The following is a 26710-nucleotide window of genomic DNA, read 5'->3' as shown; positions in this document are numbered from 1 at the left end:
TATGGATGCCCTTAAGAGCAGGCAAAATGCAAATCATGCCCATAGCAATTTGAAAGCACCTAAATTGAGAAAGCAAAGACAGGCAAAAGAGATGATGGAAATTAACTGTTTTTTTATCCACTGACCTTTAAAGTCTGATACCTCTCGCTCGACAGAATTCTCTCAACTTGGAATGAATGGCCACTTTGAATGATCTCCTGCAAAGCATTGATAAAGATATTTAATTAACTAATTACATACTCAAATGTTAAAAATGTGGTCGCTTGGTTGCCTTTGGTGCCCCATCATTTATTAGCTTGCTTGATTGTCCCAAAACGGTAGGACAGTTCTGTTCAGTCTCGTGTGTAATGTTGTACCCACTATCATGTTTGTTTGTCTCGGACGTCTTGTTCTTATATTGAATATATTTATTACACATACCACATTTAGCAGTAAGTAAGTGTTTGTCTTTTGTAGTTATGCGTCTGTGGATTAACCTATGACTGGCTCAGGGCAGGCAGCACGGTGTCTGTCTATCTGTGTTGGCCCTGTGATGAGGCGGCGACTTGTCCAGGGTGTACCCTGCCTTCCGGCTGATTGTAGCTGAGATAGGCTCCAGTGCCCCCCGCGATCCCGAAGGGAATAAGCGGTAGAAAATGGATGGATGGATGGATGGCTCAGGGCATAAACACTATGTGATTGTTTAAGACCACAAACACTGGGAGTGACATAATTAGAAAGGCTGTTACCACGTTGAAGTTATTTTAGATATGCAATTTTTATATTTTCAAAACTAGTGACATTTCGAGCCTTGGGTGTTCAATTTGATTTGCAACTCATAAAATCTAACCTTTGTAATATAAAAGATCAAAATGGGGCCACAAACATAATCATGTTCCCTCGAGCCAGCACTGGATCAATCTACAGTGAAAGGGTATGTATGGTTTTGAGCTGGTGTAGCTGTATTTATTTATAGTTCATTTCAAACTGACATTTTTGAATCACTGGGTTGAAAACACTTGTACACAATAACTGAAAGTCTCATTTTTTCAAAGCTTCTTTCAAACCAAAGTATGTCCTCACTATAATTGTCTGCATCAGTAGAGCACAACTAATTATCTGGCCACTTTATTTTGGCCATCATTAAGGTAATGGGTCAATTCAGCCATCAACTCTTTTAAATGTGTTATGCTTGGAAATTAAGCCAGTATGTATCTGACACATTATACTGTATTTCTTCAAACTTGTCCATTAAGTGATGACCACACGTGTTAGTGAGTTAGTGAACTTCACATCTACAATACAGTAGCTAAACAAAAGTGATGCGTCCTTCTCTGCTTTTTAAGCCTCGAGGTAAGAAGGCTTCACACACTCACACACACACACATAGTCTGCTCCAGGGAACACTCACTCCATATGCACAAAAAACACATACTTTATTTGTTCCAACCTCTGCCTCAGTGCTCCGAGACCTTCACATCAGTTTTTCTCCTTCCTTGCACTTGTGATGTTCATTTGCTCCAGTCTTTCACTCAAAATGCCTTTTGTTTTCACTTTGTTTTTGTGTCATGTCATTCAAGCATGTTTCATTCAAAGCCGAGTAAAGCAGAAAAAATGTCACCACCGGTGATTGTCTGCATGCTGTAAAAACAAGAGCAAGCGGTCATTCTTTGACAGTCTAATTTAGGTTTTCTTGGAAATGCATGTTATTTTATTTCATGATTCCACCTTATGACTGACATATTTGACATATTTTGAAACATGCACCAAGAGACTTGGTGTGTATTTTATAGGTTTAACACATCAACTAACTTTGTTTTCTCAGACAAGGCTTCTCTTCAAGAAAATATCAGCGATTATTTCCCTATAAACCTTCTATTGCTACAGATGAGGAATTGATGGCTAATTGACCTAGTAGTATTTTTTTTCAGTAAATATTCAAATTGTATAATGTTTGTCACAACATGTGGCAGATTTCTTCACCTGTCCAAAACTTGTATAAAAGGCTGGTTTCATTTTGTTTTACCTTTTGACCTACAATAACACACATAACATATGCTCTGAGAGATGAACGGCAACTTGGGAAGAATTTTGTAGTTCAGATATGTACAGAAGAGAAAGTCTACTTCAGTTTGTCTGACTGTCTTTTAATGTAGCAAACCCAAACAGCACATGTACCCCGTTTCCACTGTAGCAGTTACAAAGCTGGTTTGGAGTCAGATTGCCGAGTTTACGTTTTCCATTATCAGTGCCGACCACACCAGAGTATTATTTTTGGTTCTACTCTGACTTCAATAGTTTGTTGGGCTAACTGAGCAAAGGCCTATATAATTAAATATGTTATTTATAAACACCAGCAATTTACATCCATCTTCTTGCAACGCAAAAATAAGTTAAATTTTGTGTGAATAAAATGAGAAACGCCACCCAGGTTGAACAACCAAGGAGACATGCCGTGTGTTTTTCTTAGGACATCCCCGGTAGGCCTAGGAACATGTTTTAACAACTACAGTACATGAACCTGGCAAATTTGGGAAAGCATTTGGGGTGAAATTGCTCCTACCGGCATTTTGGTTCCTTTGACCCAATCAACAACACATAGACAGAAAATGAAGGACAGGAAAAGTGGCAGTGGTTGAAGATTAATGCCTTATTTTGACAAGCAAAAAATTGTACAATGCTGGCTACGCTAACCTTAGAAACAAAAGTAAAATCAAAAACACAGTCAACATAAGACCTTTGAAAATTATTTGAATACGTTTTTTTTGTTTAATTTCTGTCGTGAAACTGTGGACCAGTTCTACACTCCCGGCAGGGTCCTCGAGGGTGCATGGGAGTTTCCCCAATCAGTCTACATGTGCTTTGTGGTCTTGAAGAAATTTGACCGTGTGCCTCAGAAAGTCCTGTGTGTTGGAATAATTGTTTGTAAGTTATCACAAAAGAAACGTGGTATTATGAATGCTGTATTTCGAGGCCTAACAAGAGGAAGAATGCTCGTGAAACGCCACTGTGACTTCAACACGGACAGGTGGCAGGATCTGCTCAACTCCCGGAGGAACTCTCTTTGAAGTGTTAAACGAACTCTCTTTGAAGTGGTTCCCAAACTCTCTTCCAACTATTTGGTCAACGCTATTTACGACCCGCTGCCCTCTTGAAGTTGCTGTGGACAGGAGACGGGAGGGGTTGTCCATTGTCCTCCAACACCTGCCCCAGCCCGAGAAGTCCTCTTCTTGGACTTCAAGGCGACCGAAAACAATGACTGTTTTACATACTCCCAATTCCTGCTGTGACATATGTTGGTGCGTGAACATGGAACATCTAAATTAAAAAGAGGAGACGAAGACCTTCTTCGTCAGAGCGTGCTAAGACACTGTAAGAGGTTACAGGTTGACGCATGTCTCTCTTCAATTGAGTCCAAATTGAATTCTGTCTCTGTTTGATTCTTTGCCTTTTGTCTTGTGTAATAGATGTCCTGTGTTTGAACGTGACACTGTGGGTAGTGTTCAGAGAGTTTAAGGTACCTGACCGCCTGATTGTGGCAGTACGCTTCCTGTATGATCATTGCCATCAGTAGGTCATACCCGTTTTTAGTGAGGGTTCGACTACGCCAGGGCTGCCCTTTGTCACCAATTCTGTTAATACCTTTTATGGACAGAATTTCTTGGTGCAGTCAGGGCATTGAGAGGATCCGGTTTGGTGGCTGCAGGATTAGGTCTCTGCTTTTTGCAAATGATGTGGTCCTGATGGCGTCATCTTGCCAAGATCTTCAGCTTTCACTGGATCAGTTCGCAGTCAAGTGTGAAGCTCCTGGGATGAGAATTAGCACATTCAAGTCCGAGTCCATGGTTCTCACCCGTAAAAGAATGGAATGCCATCTCCGGGTTGGGAGGGCGATCTTGCCCTTTGTGGAGGAGTTCAAGTACCTCAGAGTCTTGTTCACGAGTGAGGGAAGAGTGGATCGTGAGATCAACAGGCAGTGCGGCATCTGCAGTGATGCATACTTTGTATCAACCCGTCATGGTGAAGAAGAAGCTTAACTGGAAAGCAAAACTCTCAATGTACCGGTCAATCAACAATCCTATCCTCACCTATGGTCATGAGCTTTGGATTATGGACAAAGGACAAGATCACGGGTGTGTGGAAATATTGCTATGGTATCTGTCCTATGGCGTATTGTGTTACTGATGGAGGAACATATCACTAGTCAGAGCAATAAAGACCGAGTACAGACTCATGAGGAAATTCACAACCTGTTACCTCAGCCACCAAACAATACATGTTGCCTGTTTTCTAAAAGACAAGCTGTTGGTGTGTCGTCCGTGTTTAAACTAAAGGGTTCAAAATCAAATCAAACTTTATTTATATAGCACTTTTTTATGCCCAGGCAAGTGGCAAGCACAAAGTGCTGTACAAAACAAAACAAAACAAACAACAAACAAGCCTTTTTTTTGTCTAAGTTCAATGCTCTCTACAGTCCTGAGGCTCTCTGGTAAGCTGTTCCACAGGTGGGGGCCATAATGGCTAAATGCTGCCTCACCATGAGTCTTTGTTCTGGTATTCAGTAAAGCTAAAAAGCCAGTGGCATAGGACCACATACGGTAATAGCAGGTCAGATAGAAAAGAAGGCGCAAGGCCATTAAAAACAGTTAAAAACTAATAACAGAATTAAAAAATATACCCTGTAGTGGACGAGTAGCCAATGCAGTGACTTTAAAACTGGTGTAATGTGATTCCACCCTCTGGTTCTCGTCAGCACGCGTGCAGCCGGGTTTTGTAATAATTTTAGATTTCTGATATTCTTTTTGGGAAGGCCAGAGAGCAGGGCATTACAATAGTCTAAACGACAGGAAATAAAAGCATGCATTGGCACCTCCGCGTTGGCCTGAGAGACAAACGGGCCGACTCTGGCTATTTTTGTAATATTTTTAATATGTGGGATAAAAGTCCGCTCGGAGTCAAAAATCACGGCCAGATTTTTTATAGACTGTGTTGGTTTAAAATCTTATTTTGGTAAAAGTTTCTCCCTCTGGTCTTCACGACCTATAACTAAAACATCTGTTTTGTCCTGGTTGATGTAGACTCTAGAGATATAAGCGTTAAATAAATAATTCATGTATGCCCTGGCTCACCATTATCATAATTTCATGACCGAAGCAAAAAACGTTTTACTCTTTTATACTGAAATCAATACAAATACAACTTATTAAATACAAATATAGAAAAATTACCAGCTGCGGTAAAATTTAGATCCATGAAGGAAAGAAGAAAGTGAATGAATGTTTACGTATGCATAAAAAAATTGTTTTATTTTGTATTATTTTTTTAATGAATTAAGCAACGCTTATGACAACTTTTTTCCAGAACACAATATAGAATGTGAGATATAACAGGATAATGCATACATTTATCATTCGTTTTCAAAACGGTTACAAATAAGTGGGACCCCAAAAATGTACTGTGGCACCCCATTTCTATGTCTTGATGGGGTCCCTGGGACCCCATTTTGAAAATTCCTAGTGCCAACACTTGGCCCCACTATGGACTGGACTCTCACATTATTAACTATATCTACTCGGCATCCATTGCACCGGTCGCCCGGTTTGGCTGAAGTTGAGTTTGATAAAGTTATTGGTCATCCAGATGTTTATGTCGGTGAGGCAGTTGGTGAGGGTGGTGTGTGTGGCAGGGGTGATGGACCGGGTTGAAATGTGGATCTGAATTTCGTCAGCTTAGCAATGGTACCAAAAATAAAGTGTATATTGTAGAAAGACATACATAGTAGTTCCGACTGTTGGAGCAAGCGGTACAGTTTGGTTTATGAAATGGTACCCTTGGTCAGTGGTACTTTAACTTTAACCTTGTGTATTTGATTATTGTGTTTTTTTACATCCAAAAAAGGGACAAGAGGTAGAAAGTAACGAGTCAAGTCAGGATGGCCGCCAGGTTGCAGTCACACGGTTTGGCAGGTCCTGTGTGCCTGCCACAAAAGCTCTCTATAAGCGCTATAATATCATACCATCAACTTGCCTTTTACTTGTTTTTGTATTTGTACATCTACTTTTGAGTTGCACATGTCCACGGAAACAGGCTAAAAAAAAAAACAGATCTTCAACCCAGCTAAGCAGAATCAACACCTTCTCGTCACAGAGTACTGGATGACGTCCATTCTATGCCACCTCAGGTAAACACGGACAGACACTCCTGAACCCAGTCATTAAAAAACAACACAACATGCACTTTTTTCAAACTCCTAATGTTGCAAAAATTATTTGGAACACACAATCTAAACCAAAGGGACTTTTATTGGGTCATGGTAACATACGCAGCAATAAAATAACAAAAAAACAGATGAAATGCTACTTTTTTTAAGTAACTTCAATATTGATATGTTAGTACTAACAGAAAGCTGGTTGACTCATTCATCGCCAGCTGCTGCTATTAATATGCCAGGATACAAATTATTCAGAAGAGTTAGATAGAAGGGCCGAGGTGGAAGGATAGTAGTCTATTTTAGGGACACTTTTAAATATGAATTAATGAAGTGGCCTGCTGAAATCAATTTGGAATGTATTGGTCTGAATATAACTCTGTCCCCAGCAATGTCATCCACTATGATCTGTATGTATCGATTTTCTGCAAGGGAGATATTTAATGATACACTTAAAGTTGTTTTAAAAACACTGTAATCCCAAAAGTTTAATCATTTTTATGGGGGACTTAAACATTAATCGGTACAATAAGACAGATAGAAAAACAACTGAAGCAACTTGCTGATAAATATAACTTAACTCAGGTTATCCAATGAACAACAAGACTAACTAATACATCAAAAATAATTGACTTGATATTCACTAATAAGCCTTAGAACATTTAATTTCTTAACCAGTATTTCTGACCATCATTATATTTCGTGTACAAAGAAAATTAAGAGGCAACATTCAATTCCTCCTACCACAGTTTGCAGCTTTGAACTTATACCCAAAAATGAGCAATACAGTTTGAAGAATGAATTGCAACAACCAGACTGGTCTAATGTGCTGAGAAACAATGACATTGAGGCTAGCTCTAACAGTTTTATTAAAAACCTAAGTGAAACCGCCACTAAGTTTACAATATGGACAAATTCAAACATCATATGAAACATCTTCCCTTTGATAGATATTGATATAAAGAAAACTAATTAAAAGAAAGAGACAAAGCATTAAAAAAAATCTTTAAAAACAGGATTTACCAGTAATCGCCAGATTTTAACATTAGTTGTAAAACAGTTCCGTAAAGCTAAGGCAAACTTTTTCATTGAAACAATAAAAGAGGGGAAAGATAATGGAAACATGATTTGGGAAAACTTAATTAAGCTACTAGGGTAAAGTAAACATACACTTTTTGTTGCGTTATGGTCGCATGTTTCAGTGGTCGTTTCCCCAAGATGCAAAGGAACGTCAGGAAGCACAGTGCAGGTAAGATGTATTCTCAATAGGCAAAATACAAAAGGGGGCCGCGTCGCTGAGAAAAGCACACGGGAAGTTAAATGCTTACTCAGCACCGCAAAAATAGATTAAAACTACAGATAAAGCTAATAAAGAACATAATAGAATTAACAACCAAAACCAGAAATGTAACTGTTGTGTTTTTTACAGAAAATTACTGTAAATGAAAAAACAGTACGACTGTTTTTTGACTTTAAAATCCTGCCAGTTTTATCTTACTGTAAAATCTACAGTTCTTTTCACATTGTATTACTCTAATTGAAATTGTTTTTTTAATGGTAAAATTCTGGCAACCGAGCTGCAAGTTTTTTTTACCGTAGAATCTTTTAATGTTTTAATTTTTAAAGTTTACAATTTGATAGATATTTAAGTCTTTATTTATCATTAAAAAAATGTTTGGCTTATATGTTAATATAAAATGTTTTGCATTGTTATACAATATTACAGTTTAAAAGACGTACAACTGCATGCAGTACATGTATTTGTGTTTGTCAATAAGGAAGAAAACTAATATACCTAGTAAGAACTTTTTTTAAAATTCAAATCCACCTTAAGGTGATACTTGGACACGTCATCGCTTGTTGCAGGTTTTAAATCATCAGACACCCTCTCCCGGGCGACACGGCCAGCAGTGTTCAGATCCCGGCTTGTGTCCAAATAGCATACTATGGATCCCCCCTATGGATCCACAGCCATTGGGGGGCCTTCTTTGCAGTCTTAAGGATGATCTTAGTGGCTTTTCTCGACTGCAGTCCTCTGATGCCAATGAGTTTACACACCTAATTTAGGGAGTGACCTGCGACAACCTCTGCAACCGACTTTGATTGGTTCGCAGCGGAATTTCAAGCCACTGCTACGGCAGTCTGCGGTGAGCTATAAGTATTTGGCCCTCTTGCGCTCATTGGCTTCCGCAATCCGGTCCTCCCAGAGGACAGTCAGCTCCAGTAGCACCACTTGTTTGGTTGACTCCAATGTACCATGTGTGGCCGGAGTGAAGTGGTAGCGATGTTGGCCGGGAACTTGAGTTGATCAACTTAAAGCTGCTAGTCAGAAGTGGTGGAGAGGAGCTGGTGGTTTGCTTTCTGCCATGCTTTGATGAAGGCATTCCACTGCTTCAGGGCAAACTGGAATTTGCTGTTGTGTATCGAGGTGCAGATGGAATCTGCCAAAGATTTTAAAACTTGGTCGTGTCGCCAGCAATGTGCTCTACGGAGCCCCTCCTCTGGCACAGATTGCACTCCGGAGTGCGCAGAGTCTTAGCTTTCCAGAGTTCAGCCCAGGTAAGTTTGCGAGGTTACGCATGCTCCCACCTTGTCCATGCCGCTTGCTTGGACATGCTGACCATCTTGCTGCAACATCTAGTATTGGACAGGTTGGCGCTTCTCTTTGCGGTGGACCCGGTTGTATTTTGGCTTAGGAAAGCTACCAAAGCCTGCCCTTCCTATTGCCACAGTACCCACCAAAGTCTTGCGCCTTAGCCGTGCCTCCGCTCTGCTTACGGCTTCTTGTGCCTGCCATTTCCTCCCGGTCTCTCCTACTCAGCGGCCTAGTGGTTAGTGTCCGCCCTGAGATCGGTGGGTTGTGAGTTCAAACCCCGGCAGAGTCATACCAAAGACTATAAAAAAAATGGGACCCATTACCTCCCTGCTTGGCACTCAGCACCAAGGGTTGGAATTGGGGGTTAAATCACCAAAAATGATTTCCAGGCGCGGCCACCGCTGCTGCCCAGTGCTCCCCACTGCTCCCCTCACCTCCCAGGGGGTGAACAAGGGGATGGGTCAAATTCAGAGGACAAATTTCACCACACCTAGTGTGTGTGTGACAATCATTGGTACTTTAACTTAACTTTAACTTAACAGCCATTCCTGCTGAGGCCATCTTGAAATCTGTGAAGTCCCTGCACATTATCACTTCTCTAGCGCGGGTAATTTTAAATTGCTCAGAGAGGCCCCTGAGAGGGAGGTGCAGCTTGGTGGATTTTCCATATAGGGCAATGCTGTTCAAGGACTGAGGGAGCCCCAGCCCCAGAAAAAAATTAAGTAATTTATTGACACATGTATTTTCAGGCACTTGTGGGCCATATAAAATGATGTAGCAGTTCAGATATGGCACTCGGGCCTTGAGTTTGACACCTGTGCTTTAAAGGATGCCCAAATAGTATGAAACATATAGCCAGGCATGTAAATGATCCATTGAAAAACCTGTGGTATGTCGCTGATAGTCAACTGAATACAAGTACTGTAAGTCGTCAGATATATTGTAAAAAGATGGTGTAAAAATATCACTGACTCTACTAGAAACAGAGGAATGGAGATTTCTGTGGATAGGCTGAATCAGGGCTTTACCTCCATTACTGTCTTGGTGTGCTCCCCCAGGCATGGCAGGCCTTGAGTGGCCCCCATACACTTCACAGCCCACGAGAGACTCTTCAAGACAGACGCGGCTCTCCTAAAGGAAACACTTGAACTCTTCATCTCACTGAATTCATAGTTCTCAGCCAGCACTTCAAATGCATCCTGCAGGGGGAAGAAGACAAGACAGACAAATGGGAACAGGGAAGGCAATTTTGGACAATGGGTTAAATAGCAGAGAATAAACATGTCCTGTGTTTTGTTTTGTTTTAATCGATCTGTAAGGAATAATCATAAACTTGTTTTTTTTAATTCTAAAAAGCATGACTAAGCAAAATATAATATTGATTCATATGCAAAAAGCAGTGACCCAATAAATAAACTACTGCACTGCCTTCTAGGTCACCTGATGCATGTTGACTGTATTCCCAAGACCAGGCAGAGAACTCAGCAGGAGCCAAAACCACACTGCAACCTGCCATTTCTGCAATCAGCTCCCGAGTGGCGCAGGCATGAAGATTCACCATATTTCATAGTAAACAGAAACATCATTCCAATGATGGAATATTTCCTACGAACTACACTGTTACTTAGGTTACAAAACCAGAAAGTTGGATGCCTGACAGGAGAAGTAATATCCTGTATTGAAACTATTTATTGTTCTTGCCAATTGAACCTTCAGCCACAACCCTAACAGTTTTTTACAACAATAAATGGTATAATTTGACAAAACATTAGTTACACTTGGACAATTTTAATTTAAGAGTTGTATTAAAATGCTTCCTTTACAAAAGTAACATTGCCTCTGTCAGAGAAAAATTCATTGATCTATTCTGTTGTAGGTGCAGTTTTTAGTGCTAGACAGCTGTAATAGTTTATTTTAGGAGTCGTTTATAATAATTTGTTCCTTTTATGCGTCAAGCTATCCACACCCTTCTCTGCCAATTGAGTCAGTCTTTCATTTGTTTACAACGCAGATATATTGTATGTCTATTAATAAATACAATGCATGCTACGAGTAGCTTCTAACTAAACATCCATCCATTTTACACACCAATCATCCTATCAGTTCAGTTCAGTTCAGTTTCAGTTTCTGTTCCCATCATGTTTTGTGACACTCTTCTGTAAATGTGTTTTGTGTAATGGTGTGTTAGTTATGTCGTCATGTTGCAGCAGCTTTTTCAGACATTTGCAATGTTTTGAGGCTTACTTGTGATCTTATGAATTTGTTGCCAATGTTTTACGTCTTACTTGTAATATTAACCTAACAAATACAGAGAATAAAAAAAAATTGGAAAACAAATACTGTATTGATGTTTTACTTGATTTATACCGCACACATTTGAAAGTACACACTCAGGCACAAAAACATAAAGAGGATTAGCCTTGGGTGAAACTAACTGGAAACTAACAAAAGGTCGCCGACGGTGAACAACAAGAACGTCTAAGCAGAGCCGGCCCAAGGCATAAGCGTACTAAGCGCTTGCTTAGGGCCCCGCAGCCACCAGGGGGCCCCCAAAAGCAATTAACAAAAATTTCTTATTTTTTATTTTTTGCATGTACGAGTCTGACTGATGATTTCTAAATGATCAAAGATATATTATTGTACAAAAACACAATTTTAGGTCAATAGAGTGCTGCTGCTGATCTAGGCCTAGTGATTCTTCCTGCCTCTCTTTAAATGTAAAACTGCCTCTGCTGCACCTGTGACGTTTGCCGCCCGCCGTGCAATGCCAGTGCGCACTGGGCATCAAAAGCGCAGATAGAGGCAAAACAATGTCACAAAAAAGGACATATCCTTCAGGTGCAGAAAAAAGGAAGAAGAAGAAAGTGGAAGAGGAGAAAAAATGCCATGATAAAGGTATGTTTGTATGACTTGGTAATAAAAAGTTTATCAAAGAGATTTGTAGCTGTAATTAGCTTTAGCTAGGTGACGTTAGCTAGCTAGCAATATGTTTTTAGCATCAGGTGCTAGCAATATGTTTTTAGCATCAGGTTACTAGTGAGATATGTTGTTTGCACAAATTGTTTGCAGCAGAGCACGGTAATTTATTTGAGTAAAATAAACATTATTTTTTACATCAACTCATAAGTTATGTGAAACTTCCCCAGGAGCATTGTTAAAATACTTTGGAGGCACAGAATCAGCCCAGAGCCAGTCCACATCCTCAGGCTCAACTGTGAGTGATGAATCAGGTGAGGAAAAGACTGTCACGGTATACATTTAATTTCTTAGTATAAACATTACACTTGAAGGGAAATTAATATAGTCAAAGTATCTCATTAATATGTGTGCCTATATGTATGTATGTATGTATTTCATCTTAGGTCCATCTCCATCTTCTACAGTGCTCTCTCACACACCTCCACCCTCTGTGCCCACTGTCCCCTCCATGTCTGAAACCACAGCTGATTTATCTAGTAAGTTAACTGCAAAACACCCTTTGTAATTGCTCATTGTACTGCAGAACATTCTGAGATTAATAATTATGTCCAACAGTGCAATTTAATGACCTTATAGGTCCTTCTTTTTTAGTCATTGTCTTTCTTTGGTCACTTCCTCAGCAACTTCCACCACAACGTCCCCTTCACACCATGGACCATCATCAGCTCCGCCAGTTGACCCAGCTGAGTGGCCTTCTTTCCTCTCAGATTCAGACAGGACTGAGCAGGTGATCAGAGGACCACTGTCTATTAAGGAGAACTTTTCATTCCCCAAACGGCATGATGGCCGAAGTTTTCATTATCATTATACCTACAGACAGCTAGTCAATGGAGAAAAAGTCAAGCGTAGCTGGCTGACTTATTCAAGAAGTAAAGATGCAGTCTATTGCTTTTGCTGCAAATTATTTTCCAAAAAGTCCTAAAAACTGGCAGCCGAGGGACAGCTGGATTGGGTCAACATAGGTGCACTGCTGAAACAGCATGAAAACAGTGAAGATCATTGTAGCAACATGGTGAAATGGAAGGAATTTCCCTTGTGTCTTTCAAAGGGGAAAACTATTGAGAATTTAACTTCAGTAGACTGCGCTCTCTTTGTACAAAGTAAACATTAAATATGAACAATTAACTAAAAATATAAACTAGTAATTAAAGACTAATATGTACAAGACTGATGAGACAAGATGACACTTTTACCGTAAATGCAAAGCTTTATCACTTGGACTGTTCAACCCCAGGCCACTCTTGTAGCTGAATGTTTTCTACATTTTAAGATTAGGAACCATATGTGGCACTCTGGACATCATTCGTTCATTCATTGGTATTATTTATGTTATAAACTGGGCCACCCCCATATCTTTATAAATGACATGTCATTTGTAAAGACATGCCAGGCTGACAATAGGATAATGTAAACAACACTGCCAGAGCCGCAATGAGTTTATAGTAGGTGTGTGAATGATCAATCAATATTATTGGCAGAAATAGAGGGCCCCAAAATCTAATTTTGCTTAGGGCCCCATGGAGGCTTGGGCCGGCACTGCGTCTAAGGTTAACAAAGAACACGCGTAACTGTCACTTAGAGGGTGACACGGACATGCAATGATTAGTGGTAGCGACAGGTAGAGAGACTGATCATCAAACAGAAATACAGTATGTGCGTGAGCCCAGGCACTCCTATCAACAAGAACGTAAACAAAGGAGGACTAGGAAAGCTGGCAACATACATATACACTAAACCAAGAACAAAACCAACAAAGGACATGACTGGAAGGGACCGGTTATGACAATAATCACACTTCAATATCTCTGAAATGTAAATGTTGCTTCTTTGCTTGGTCAATATTGCAAAAGAACATTTGTTTTTATTGTCTTACCCTGGATAAATAAAGGTTACATAAATATATAAATGCACGTAAACTAGGATGTGAGCATGCTGGTGGTTGAAAAATGTCTACATACTACATAACACAGAAAGCTTGGTGCCATAGACAGGAACTGGACATACGGTAGGTCTGACCTATGCGGGAGGATGACAAATGTGCCGTTTGATCAGTAAAGAGTTTATACATTGTTACATGTTGCTGTTTCTGCTCTAGAAGAAAACATGGGGTGGCATGGCAGGGTGGGTAGAGCGGCCATGCCAGAAACCTGAGGGCTTACCACCACCAGGTGTGAATGTGGAGTGAATGAATGATGGGTTCTCATTTCTCTGTGAGCGCTTTGAGTATCTAAAAGAAAGGTGATTATTATTATCATATGTATTGATTAGACAGTTGATGTGCACGTTTGAACACCGCTCAGAGACAAATTTGTTTGGCAAAATTGGCGGGGAATTGGCAGGCTTTGAACAAAGTTGCAAGGCCATGCATAATTGGTAGGGATTTGTTTAATTTGCGCGAATTGGCACAATCGCGACATCACGAAATCCTAGAGGGACTGATTAGTTGTATTTGCACTGGGTGTGTGTTTTTACATACCTTTTGCGTATTGTGTTATAATTTGTGTTGCACCGTGAGTTTAGATGGTCTTCTCTTTTTGGTGACCCTCCTGCCATTTTGAATTTGTGTAAGCTTAGTCAGATGTCCAATTATATTGGACTTCTGTTTGATCAATACGTCCAGGAATGTCATAATATACAGCAAATTAATTCTAGGAACTTTATTGTTATATCAGCACACATGAAACTCATGAGATTGAAGGTGCCATGTGTAATAATGTGGCCAGAAATGGTGTTGCAATCACGGTCAAAATTCTGTAGTCCCCTCCCACTCTTCATGACTGAGGTTGCCAAATACGCAGCGGAATCCGAATCCTACTCCAAGGAACTTCAAATGGCAATCGACGAGTTCTACGCTGTAGGTTTCTGTTGTTTATGTTTCTTGTAAGATGGTTTACTAAGTAAGTATGCCACATTTTACTGATGTCAATTAGCCATATGTATTTCTAAAGTTACGCAGCAATATTTTCGTCGGGAGTCAGGACAGATTGTTGGCATTACCCTGCTAAATGTCTAGTTTGACCACACGGACCACCATCGAAATAATCATATATAATATACAATGTTATATATCGCATCGGCCTACTTTGATGGCAAGCGAAGGCCAACAGTAAAATGACCGCCACATTTCGTTCAGCATAACTCCATATTGCATCCAACCTGACACACTACATTCTCTTCCAAGTACGCACATCACCATCTTTCAGTGCAGTGTGATTCTATGAGCCAACCCACGTTACGCATAAACGACGTTACGTATAAATCATATAGCCTACTGCCATGTCAATACACAAAGTAGAAAATCATTACATGTAATGTGATGATAATATTGTGCCAATAAAATACCACTCCATATGTGTTTGATGCACATACAGTACCAGAAACTGCAATTAGCTGTGCTAATGTTGGAACACATTTCCTCAGCGCATCGGCATATTGAGAACGAAATAGGCACTGACACTACCCATATACACGTAGGTTTTATTTGTTAAAAATATATTTTGCCCTGTCAGTAAGATGACACATCGACATACAAGCTAACGGGCATATATTTCCCCCGTTAGCCTATGTCAATTTGTCATTGACCAGGCTAGCATGCTAAGCATTACATTAGTGTGATGGTGCTTCGCTCCTAAGCATTAATTGCATGAACATACTAGCTTTGTTAGACAAAATCATAGACTATATTGGACAATATAGTTTACATACAAAATGTGCATTTCCATTTATTACAAATAATAGGAAAACGTAAATACCTGGCCTACATGTCAAGGAGGAAATTAGCAAGTTAGGCGTCAGATTAAAAAATCTTCTCTGCCTTCAATTGTCTCCATATTTCAAAGGCATCCCCGTTACAAATCCTCGTTTTGTCCTGGTTTTGTGATAAATAAGTTGAGAATCTTAACAACGCCTTTTAGATTTACTAAGGTCTGACATGTTTAGTAACTTTACCAGTGGCAGTAGCTCGACAAAAGTGGCGGTGCATAACCGGCAACCTGGATGTGACGCACTCACGGACTTTCTAATTGGTCAACCGGTGGAGGACGGGGCATCGAAATGAAAACAATAAGATTTCGGGAATCTAATTTTGAAATGAGCATATCCCGGCTAAACTATTGTTATCAGTTATAGAGGTATTTGAAAATAACATGATTTATTAATGCCTTTTGACATATCATGGACATTTAATGATGACTTGACATTAATTTAATACATATTGCACCTTTACATTTAGTACCCGAGGTTCCAGATTTAGCCTAATGAGTACGAAAAAAATTATAGTATGTATATAATAATTTAAATAGAATAGGATATAAATACAGGTGAAACTCTGTATTATATTGTGCAAAGTGAATATGAATATGATGAATTTGAATATTGTATTGGGCAAAAAACGTAAAACAGCACATTTAAAATACTTTGTCTAACAGGTCCGTCCAAAAAAGTTCTCGTGGTCTTGTTTCCATTGGGGTTTTAAAATTAAATTTCTAGACACATGTAGTGGCACCGACTTTTCAAAAATCATCAAAAAAATACAAGGAAAATAACACCATACTGTGTGTACATCAACAAAAAAAACATGCAGTAAGACATAAAATAAAAAAGCAGAAAAAAACATTTCAAAAAAAATTATATGGACAACAATGGGTGGGGCGCTCGTCTGTCTGACGGGAGGAAATGGTATTACCTGCTCTTTTGGCCTCCTGAAAGGTGAATAAATGATACGTGATCCAAGGTGGCGCCACTGTGTTTGGCTTGCCACTTGTTCCTCTGAACACTTGTTTTTAATGTTTTTTTTAATGCTGTGTCGCCAGATTTTGTATATAGTTGCTGGACAGTCCTTAAAATATACCCACCTCATCCTTTGTGAGTGGACAGTTTACTAATCGACCACCTTTTTTGGCATCAATACCACCGTTGCTGAGACACCCAAACTGCCACTTCCTGGCAAAATACGCCGTAGAAAACGTGAAAAAAAGGAGTGGATTACATGTCAGATTGAGGCTATGGCTATGTCCTCTCGGAAGATTCATCCACAGCTGAAAAAAATAATCCCAGCAATTAAATCACACTAGCTGTATATATTATAGCTGCTAAAATAATGAAGGAGGTTATGGACACCATTGGTCTAAGCCTTGTTCTCCTTATTAACAGTTGCTTCAGGCTGGGTATTGTTCCCACAGCCCTGAAGCATGCTGTAGTCAGACCACTTCTTAAAAAGCATAACCTAGACCCGTCTATTCTATCCAACTTCTGTCAAATATCACATCTCCCTCTTCTGTCCAGGATCATGGAAAAACTTGTCCTCGCACAACTTCAGCCATGTCTGTCCCTTAATGATATTGCCTGCTGACAAGTTTCAATCAGGATTCAAGAGTCGCTAAAGTACGGACTCAGCAATCAGTCCAAAATGACATTATTATTGCCTTTGATACCAAAAACGCTGTGGTGCGTGTCCTTTTGGATCTCACAGCTGATTTTTGACACCGTGGACCTTACAGTCCTCAGGTCCTGCCTGGAGTACTGTGTTGGCCTACGTTGATCTGTGTTAAGATAGTTTTCCTCATATCTCTTTTCAGTAATAATTAATGATCTCTCCTCCACAGTTGCTCCACTTTCTTCTGGCATACACCAGGGTTCATTCTTTAGGTTTGTTTTATTTTCACTTTGCATGCTCCCATTAGGTTCAGTCATATCCAAATACAATGTTAAGTTCCACTTCCACAGCTCTATTTGCCCGTCATGCTAAGTGACAGAAATGCACTTGATTCCCTCCATAGCTGTCTCAATAATATTTAACTATGGCTGGCACAGAAATTTCTGCATTTAATTGAGAGCCAAACAGAGTTCATTGGTTTTAGCCCTGACGCATGACATAGTGCACCGAGTTTTTTAACACCCCAACACTCGCTCCTGCTGTGAAAGATCTGGGTGTGATATTTGACAGCAAACTTAAATTTGAAAGACAAATTAACTGTGGTTGGAGCAGGGTTTTTCCAGCTGAGGCTTTTGACAAAGGTGAAGCTTTTTTTGCAGAAGACAGACCTTGAAAAAGCCATTAAAGCTATCATCAGCTCAAGACTGGACTACTGTAATGCCCTTGATAGTTGACTAAAGCAGTCACTCCTCCACAAGCTCTAGTTAGTACTAAATGCAGCTGCTCGCCTCCTCACTAATGTTCCAAAACATGCCCATATTACCCTGGTTTTCTTTGCTCTTTTGGTTCACATTATGTTTTACATTACATTTACAATCCTTATTTTTCTTTTTAAGGCCATCAATCGTCTGGCCCCAGCAGGGAGCTAGAAGCTTTTAAATCTCAACTAAAACCATAATTGTTTAAGCTGGCTTTTAACAAACAATTGCTATAAGTGTCTTTAGTTATGAAGGTTTTTTAACAGTTTTAATGTGTGTGGTTTTACTTGTTTTTAACCTTTTTGCCCTGTAAAGCACTTTGTCCACCATTGTGATTTAGTAATTTGCTATACAAAAAACATTGATTGATTGATTGAATTCTCAGAGCTGTTTTAAAAGGCCTGAGCGAACTGCATTTTTGGAGGTACGGAGGTAGACTATTCGAAACCTGGGTTGCAGTGCTGTAGAAGGGTAATTTGCCCATGTTTGTTTTATGGGTGGGTGGTACCAGATCGTTGTTAACACTCCCTCAGGTTTTGTGACTGTGGGTGGTGCAGATATGCAGGTAAAGGGGGCATTTAGGGCGAGTTAACATTTACAATTTTGAATACCAATCTCATTTTTAGTTGGTTAACCCTGTCTTCTACTGTGAGCCATCCTCGGCTGGCAAAATGACCCCAGTCTGACAAGTAGCAGAATCAGTTTAGGACAGTGCTTCTAAAATATTTCCCCCCCAGGAAAAATAAACTATTTTGTGCCCCCCCCCCCCCCCCCCCCACTCTCCACGGTGACTAAAAATAGTAGGGATGTCCGATAATGGCTTTTTTGCCGATATCCGATATCGTCCAACTCTTAATTACCAATACCGATATCAACCAATACCGATACATACAGTCGTGGAATTAACACATTATTATGCCTAATTTGGACAACCAGGTATGGTGAAGATAAGGTCCTTTTTAAAAAAATAAAAAAAATAAAATAAGATAAATAAATTAAAAACATTTTCTTGAATAAAAAAGAAAGTAAAACAATATAAAAACAGTTACATAGAAACTAGTAATTAATGAAAATTAGTAAAATTAACTGTTAAATGTGGTTAGTACTATTAGTGAACCAGCAGCACGCACAATCATGTGTGCTTACGGACTGTATCCCTTGCAGACTGTATTGATATATATTGATATATAATGTAGGAACCAGAATATTAATAACAGAAAGAAACAACCCTTTTGTGTGAATGTGTGTGAATTAGTGTAAATGGGACGGCGTGGCGCAGTGGTAGAGTGGCCGTGCGCGACCCGAGGGTCCCTGGTTCAATCCCCACCTAGTACCAACCTCGTCATGTCCGTTGTGTCCTGAGCAAGACACTTCACCCTTGCTCCTGATGGGTGCTGGTTAGCGCCTTGCATGGCAGCTCCCTCCATCATTGTGTGAATGTGTGTGTGAATGGGTAAATGTGGAAGTAGTGTCAAAGCGCTTTGAGTACCTTGAAGGTAGAAAAGCGCTATACAAGTACAACCCATAAATGGGGGAGGGTTTTTTTTGGGTTGATGCACTAATTGTAAGTGTATCTTGTGTTTTTTATGTTGATTTAATAAAAACATTAAAAAAATAAAATGATACCGATAATAAAAAAACGATACCGATAATTTCCGATATTACATTTTAAAGCATTTATCGGCCGTTAATATCGGCAGGCCGATATTATCGGACATCTCTAATAAATAGTATAATTTGCCTATAAAATTGTTATAACTATACCTCTGCATAACATTGTAAGCTTATTTACACCACAAAAAATAAACACACCGGTCTTTCCTCGTCTCCCACTGTGGTTACAGTGATAGCTGCATTGTTGGCCACCTCTTATTGGCCTTATTATACCACTCAGAATGCATTAAAAAATAAAAAATATATGTGTTCTTGTCTTACATAGGGATAGTAAATAATGGGCAAAATTTCCCCCCAAAATGCAGTTGCTCTTTAAGTGTTCCTTGCGCAGCGATTGTGCGGAGTAGTTGGTGGTGGGGTGGGGCAGTGGGATGGGAACTTGCTATCCACTGCGACAGAGCACCATGGAAATTCAGCAGATGCCTTCAAAACATGGCTAATAGCACATAATAACAAGATAAATCCTGTACTGTGCCTGAAGTTGTTGTGCATTGTCTCACATGACTCTTTAACAGACAAGTGGGGGCGCTGTTTTGTCAGGGGCAGCTTTTTTCAAGTTAAAACTGCAATATAAGCTCCACTTTTCACACTTTTAATGTAGCAAATGGTCTTTAGCAACGTCAAATTGGTATGTATGATAATTGTCCTCGGGCAGCACGGTGAAAGAGGGGTTAGTGCATGTGCCTCACAATACGAAGGTCCTGAGTAGTCCTGAGTTCAATCCCGGGCTCGGGATCTTTCTGTGTGGAGTTTGCATGTTCTCCCCGTGACTGCGTGGGTTCTCTCCGGGTACTCCGGCTTCCTTCCACCACCAAAGACATGCACCTGGGGATAGGTTGATTGGCAACACTAAATTGGCCCTAGTGTGTGAATGTGAGTGTGAATGTTGTCTGTCTATCTGTGTTGGCCCTGTGATGAGGGGGCAACTTGTCCAAGGGACAAGCGGTAGAAAATGGATGGATGGATGGATGGATAATTGTCCTCATAATATAATAAATTCAAGCTTCTGGTACCATAATGTGTAATTTCCCATATGCCAACAAGCTTATTGCAAGCTAAAGTTGTGTTTCTTGTGTGCAATAAACAGCCTCTTTCAAGGGCAAAGCAGAAATGTGTCTATGTTGTATGGGATTTAAATTGCCATATATTATATTCACCCTTATTCTATTACTTTAAAGACTAAACTTATTTTTCAACTAATGTCAGCAAAGCAGCTTTTTTGGTACACACTTTCTAGGCATACTTGCCAACCTTGAGACCTCCGAATTCGGGAGATTGGGGGGGGGTTGAGGTGGGCGGGGCCAGGGTTAAGGGGGGAGGAGTATATTTATAGCTAGAATTCACTGAAATTCAAGTATTTCTTATATATATATATATATATATATATATATATATATATATATATATATATATATATATATATATATGAATAAAATAAATACTTGACTTCCAGTGAATTCTAGCTATATATATGTATGTATTTTATTATATGTATGTATATATAAATAAAATAAATACTTGAATTTCAGTGTTCATTTATTTACACATATACACACACATAACACTCCTCTACTCATTGTTGTATTTGAAAGTGCAATGCTTTGCAGCCAGTAGCACAGCCTTTGAAGGAGCAAAGGTATGGGCAGCTTCTGTGAAATTTAATTTTCAGGAAAGGAGTGAGTTTAGGGTTGAATTGTCCATCCTCGTTCTATTCTCTGTCACTCGTCGTCCCCATGTCTGTCTCTTCTTCGTTCTTCTGCTTCGTCTCCTTGTTGTGTGTGCAGTTGTGCACTCTCCAAAAGCCGTAGATGTTAAGGCGTGACTGGGCCGGCACGCTGTTTATATGAAGGGAAAGCAGACGTGACGACAGGTTGTCCTCACTCAGGTCCGCACGGACCTGGAGGGGGCGTGCCATAAGTCTGGCTGGAAATCGGGAGAAATTCAGGAGAATGGTTGTCCCGGGAGATTTTCGAAGAGGCACTAAAATTCGGGAGTCTCCCGGAAAATTCTGGAGCGTTGGCAAGTATGTTTCTAGGTTATACACACTGACAGGGGAACATGATCCCTGCTGACTTGTCGGGTTTGATCCTCCTGCACAATGTACACAATGCTCTCTAAGATCAACAGTGCAAGCGTTCTCTTTTAAATGATTCATTTGACTCAACATAAATAAAATTGAAAGTAATAAGTGAAGAAACCTGGCAACCGCAGCTCGTCGAAGGAGGTGGGGTTAGTCGATCATTTAAATTTGGGGTAGTATAGTATTTCAAAGAAAGCTAACATAGTGCTACTTTTTTGTAGTCCATCTCAGTTTTGTTTGTTGAATAAACCAGTTTCCAATTTAACCACAAACTTAGAGGACTGAGCCATATTTATGCCGGAAGCCAAGTCCACGTCTGGGGCCAGTACACCACCCGCTGTCTGGTGCAGACATGCAGCCTCGGGTCAATAAGCAGCACACCAGCTCACCCGGGGGACGCACTGACCCGCTTAGTGGACCACATGGAGACGGAGCTGTTCATCCGCTTACACACACTCACAAACACACACACGCACCTGCACACACATAAACATCCACACAGATGACTTTCCACGCAGCATGCAACCAACAGGAGACGCAAACTGGGTTCATAATGGAGGGCTGAGAGAGCATGTTTGTGTATATGATCTGTTTCAGGTAGTTTGTCGTTTTGCGTGAACAGCATGGTTCACGGTTGGTGAGGCACTGACTTTTTGTTTTTTTTCTACTTTAAATTATTGTGTTCAAATCAATGTTATTGTAAGCCATTGATTAATAGTGTGAAGCCGGAAGTGTGTGCATGATGAGGAAGTGCCTTGACGGGAAGCGAGGTGTGTTGTGGGGAGACGTGACCGAAGTCTATTAAAGACGTGCCTCTCGATTCCCTTGTGAATGTCTGTCCTTTCTGCTGGGCTTCATCTTATTACAAAGCCTCAGTGGCAGTGGTGGGATTGCTGAAGCCCAGCTTTCCCCGGGACAGGGAGGTAAAAATTCGACACCTAGCTAAAGTTAGCTAAAGTTAAATGTGAGTAAAACCTAAAAGAGTTCAGCTTTTACCAAAGACAACAATCATAAATAAAGCTTGCAGCACATACACAGTGTTGACATCTATCGTTTAATTTTGATAAAGACGGGGGAACTTTTAAACGGCGCGTGCAACAGCAACAAACATGGCAGTAGATGTTAAGTTAAATCATGAAATGCAACCTTACTCGAGCAAAAATGCTGCATATTTATCCGGGAGAGTTTTGATACCAATTTCCTTGACCCAGCCACACACAATGTAGTTGTAGACCTCCATGCTTTTCCAAGTTTTCATCTGTTTGTCGTGTAGGATGGTATCTGGAGCACAATAGTTTGATATGTCTGAGAACGCGACCGACATATAAATATCACTCGACAAATCTTTTTTTTTAAATAGAATATAGGGATCTATTCCATTGCATAGTTTGACTTTTTTGCTCATAACTGCTTTTTGCAGGAATATTTAAGCATATTTTGTACTCAGATAGTTTGCGTGCTGCTTTCTGTACAACAGCCAGCTTGGCTTGGTTGACCACCACTGGTTTTCACTTCTGGGAAGAAGTCACATGACTGAATACAAGCAATAACACTAGAATAGAAATGTGTGAAGATTTAGCCCGAATTCTGGTGTAGCTAACTTAGCCTTCTAATTATGGCTGTGAATCTTTGGGTGTCCCACGATTCGATTCAATATTGATTCTTGGCGTCACGATTCGATTCAAAATCGATTTTTTTTTTTCAATTCAACACGATTCTCGATTCACAAACGATTTTTTCCCGATTCAAAACGATTTTCTATTCATTCAATACATCGGATTTCAGCAGGATCTACCCTAGTCTGCTGACATGCAAGCAGAGTTGTAGATTTTTGTAAAAAGCTTTTATAATTGTAAAGGACAATTTTTTATCAACTGATTGCGATAATGTAAATTTGTTTTAACTATTAAATGAACCAAATATATGACTTATTTTATCTTTGTGAAAATATTGGACACAGTGTGTTGTCAAGCTTATGAGATGCGATGCAAGTGTAAGCCGCTGTAACACTATTGTCCTTTTTTTTATATATATAAATGTCTAATGATAATGTCAATGAGAGATTTTTAATCACTACTATGTTGACATTGTAACTAATATTGATACTGTTGTTGATAATATTCATTTTTGTTTCACTACTTTTGGTTTGTTCTGTGTCGTGTTCAGTGTTGGGACTAACGCGTTACAAAGTAACGCGTTACTGTAACGCCGTTAGTTTCGGCGGTAACTAGTAATCTAACGCGTTATTTTTTTTTTATTCAGTAATTTAGTTACCGTTACTACATGATGCGTTACTGCGTTATTTTACGTTACTTTTGATGTAGTATCGCCTAGAAACAGAAGCGCTGCGGTGCCGTTCTTCTGAATCTTCCTCTGTCACAAGCCGGAGAGAAGAAAAGAGGCGCGGTCTATGTGTGTGGGGGGGGTGGGGGGGCGGGGGGGGGGGGGGGGGGGTTTGATCCGCGGTTTGATATATGAAACAAAAAAAAAAGTTGTTGGCACGTTCAGTCCACATACAGCGTGGTCATGGCGAGCGCAATAACGGAGGAGCTTGAACGCCCAGCGCCATTGAATCGGTGTGTTTATAAGTGCAGATTCGGTTGTGCAAAACGAGGGTTTTGAACACATGCTGAACGTGCTTGAACCACGTTACGACATCCCGTCGCGCACCCACTTCAGCAATAAGATTGTGCCAGATCTTTATGAGCAGGAGAAGAAAAAAGTTGTGGATGAACTATCCCGAGCATCATCTGTTGCGCTCATGACAGACGGGTGGACGTCCAGCGGAACTATAAGCGCTCACTTCATCACAGCAGACTGGGAGATGAGAAGACACGCCCCCTCTACGAGAGTCACCTTGCGCAGGTACTGACACAAGCAGTGGAGGAATGGAAGATAAAGATATCCCAGTCACACGTGATAATGCCAAACATCAAATAATTACAGAGAATGAGGCAGGACTGGGACCACAGATAGGTGCTTTGCACATGTAGTGAATTTGGCATCACAGAAGGGAATCTCAGTCAATAGGATGGAGCGCCTCTTTGGGAGGATCAGGAAGGTTTCTTACTTCCACCCAAGCACAACAGCTGCTCATGTGCTTAAGACAAAGCAAGAAATGCTAAAGCTGCCTGCTCATACATGAGCAAGAAATGCTAAAGCTGCCTGCTCATACATGATGTCCCAACGAGGTGGAACTCCACTTATGATATGTTGGAGCAGCAGGCAGCTATATACTCTGCATTGACCCACAACACCCTGAAGACAAATGTCACCCTGTCTGATGATGATGTGAGAGTGGCAGATGAGGTCCTCTAGGTGCTTAAACCCCTCAAAAGTGTTACATCTCTACTGAGCACTGAAACTTCACCATCTGTGTCAATGATCCTGCCACTGAAAACAAGGATTCTACAATCCATGGCTCCAAGTGTGGAAGACAGCAGCATCACTCCAGATGTCATGCTTTATTTCACTACCTATGTTTCAAGGAAGATGATGTTTCTTCTTATATTGCACTTAAACTTGTTTTTTATTAATGGTCATTGGCCCAAGTTTAAAGAAAGGAGGAATGCCTTTTTATGTTGCACTGTTTTTCATTAATTATGTTAAAAGGAAAATAAAAATGCATGTCAAGTTGATCAACAGATTGTATTATTCTCCAGTGCAATAACAGTACTGAAATGAAGGCAAAAAGGGCATTAATGGGAGCTTTAAAAAAAAAAGAAGAAAAAAAGAAGTAACTAAATAGTTACTTTTCACAGTAACGCATTACTTTTTGGTGTAAGTAACTGAGTTAGTAACTGAGTTACTTTTGAAATAAAGTAACTAGTAACTGTAACTAGTTACTGGTTTTCAGTAACTAACCCAACACTGGTCGTGTTTGTGTCTCCTCTCAATTGCTCTGTTTATTGCAGTTCTGAGTGTTGCTGGGTCGGGTTTGGTTATGGTATTGCTGTGTATTGTTTTGTTGGATTGATTCATTTAAAAAAAAAAATTAAAAATGTTTTAAATAAATAAATAAAAAATCGATTTCTTAAAAATGAGAATTGATTCTGAATCGCACAATGTGAGAATCGCGATTCAAATATCGAATCGATTTTTTCACACACCCCTACTTCTAATGTAAGACAATAGCGTCACTGTCCTGCGGGAAAATAAAGAATGAATTTCCTAAAAACTACTTTTAATTGGACCAGTGCCTACTGTGTTTGGCAATGGACCAGTTAGGAATATAATCCGTTATTACTTTTGCGATGTCGCTTGTAGCGTGGCTTACTTGACTGCAGCCGACTTGAGCATTCATTGTTGACAAATTTTCAAAGCAGCAGCAATGAATATATTATTAACATAATATAGTATAGAAAAGCATTTTATTGTCAATATACACTTGAATATGTCCAGGATTTAGCATCGGAGAGATAAAGAATCTGTCGAAGTTTAACCTTAGTGTATAGTTACAGACCTGCAGCCTGGCGTCTACTGCGCCCGCCCGTGTGGTCTCCTTATCGTGCAGACAATTAAACACGGTGAGCCGCTGGTCTCGCTATATCATCTGGGATGTTGTGTTGTGGTGAAAGTCACTCAAAACAGATGGCTTGTGTCGGTAATCAATGTCCAAAGTACACAATAAAAGCATGTAAGCTAAAAAAAAACTACAGAACATGTCTGCCGGGCAGGGGTGAATGCCAACTCAGCGTGAGGGAGCGTGGTAAAAAGGGGTTAATTTGCATCTAACAACTGTTTTAAAAGGGAGCAAAACAGAGAGGTCTGTAAAACAAAATCCATGCACATTTTTCACCAAAGAACCATCACTACATATTTTGTAGACCGAAATGAAGGGTTCTAAAAATATCCATCCATCCATCCATTGCCTACCACCTGTCCCTCTCGGGGTCGCAGGGGTGCTGGAGCCTATCCCAGCTGCACTCGGGCGGAAGGCGGAGTACACCCTGGACAAGTCGCCCCCTCATCACAGGGCCAACACCGATAGACAGACAACATTCACACTCACATTCACACTAACAATAGAAAACATAAATCATAAGATCACCCCTCTAATAAT

General features: G+C 40.1%; 1 protein-coding gene across 2 annotated transcripts in view; it reads right to left on the bottom strand.

Annotated features, from left to right (window-relative positions):
- The window catches only part of dntt (deoxynucleotidyltransferase, terminal), a 211198-nt gene that overhangs the window by 150093 nt on the left and 34395 nt on the right, over window positions 1-26710 (bottom strand). Inside the window, exons 4-5 of one of the 2 annotated variants that reach the window (XM_061962526.1) lie at window positions 9812-9982; window positions 126-197 (exon numbers count right to left, since the gene is read on the bottom strand). In XM_061962526.1, coding sequence (XP_061818510.1) covers window positions 126-197; window positions 9812-9982 — 243 coding nt within the window. The remainder of the gene's footprint in view (window positions 1-125; window positions 198-9811; window positions 9983-26710) is intronic. The other variant, XM_061962534.1, reaches the window with a different exon arrangement.

Source organism: Nerophis lumbriciformis, linkage group LG02 (genome assembly GCF_033978685.3).
Source record: "Nerophis lumbriciformis linkage group LG02, RoL_Nlum_v2.1, whole genome shotgun sequence".
NCBI lineage: Eukaryota > Metazoa > Chordata > Actinopteri > Syngnathiformes > Syngnathidae > Nerophis > Nerophis lumbriciformis.
This window is presented reverse-complemented; position numbering and strand designations above follow the sequence as displayed.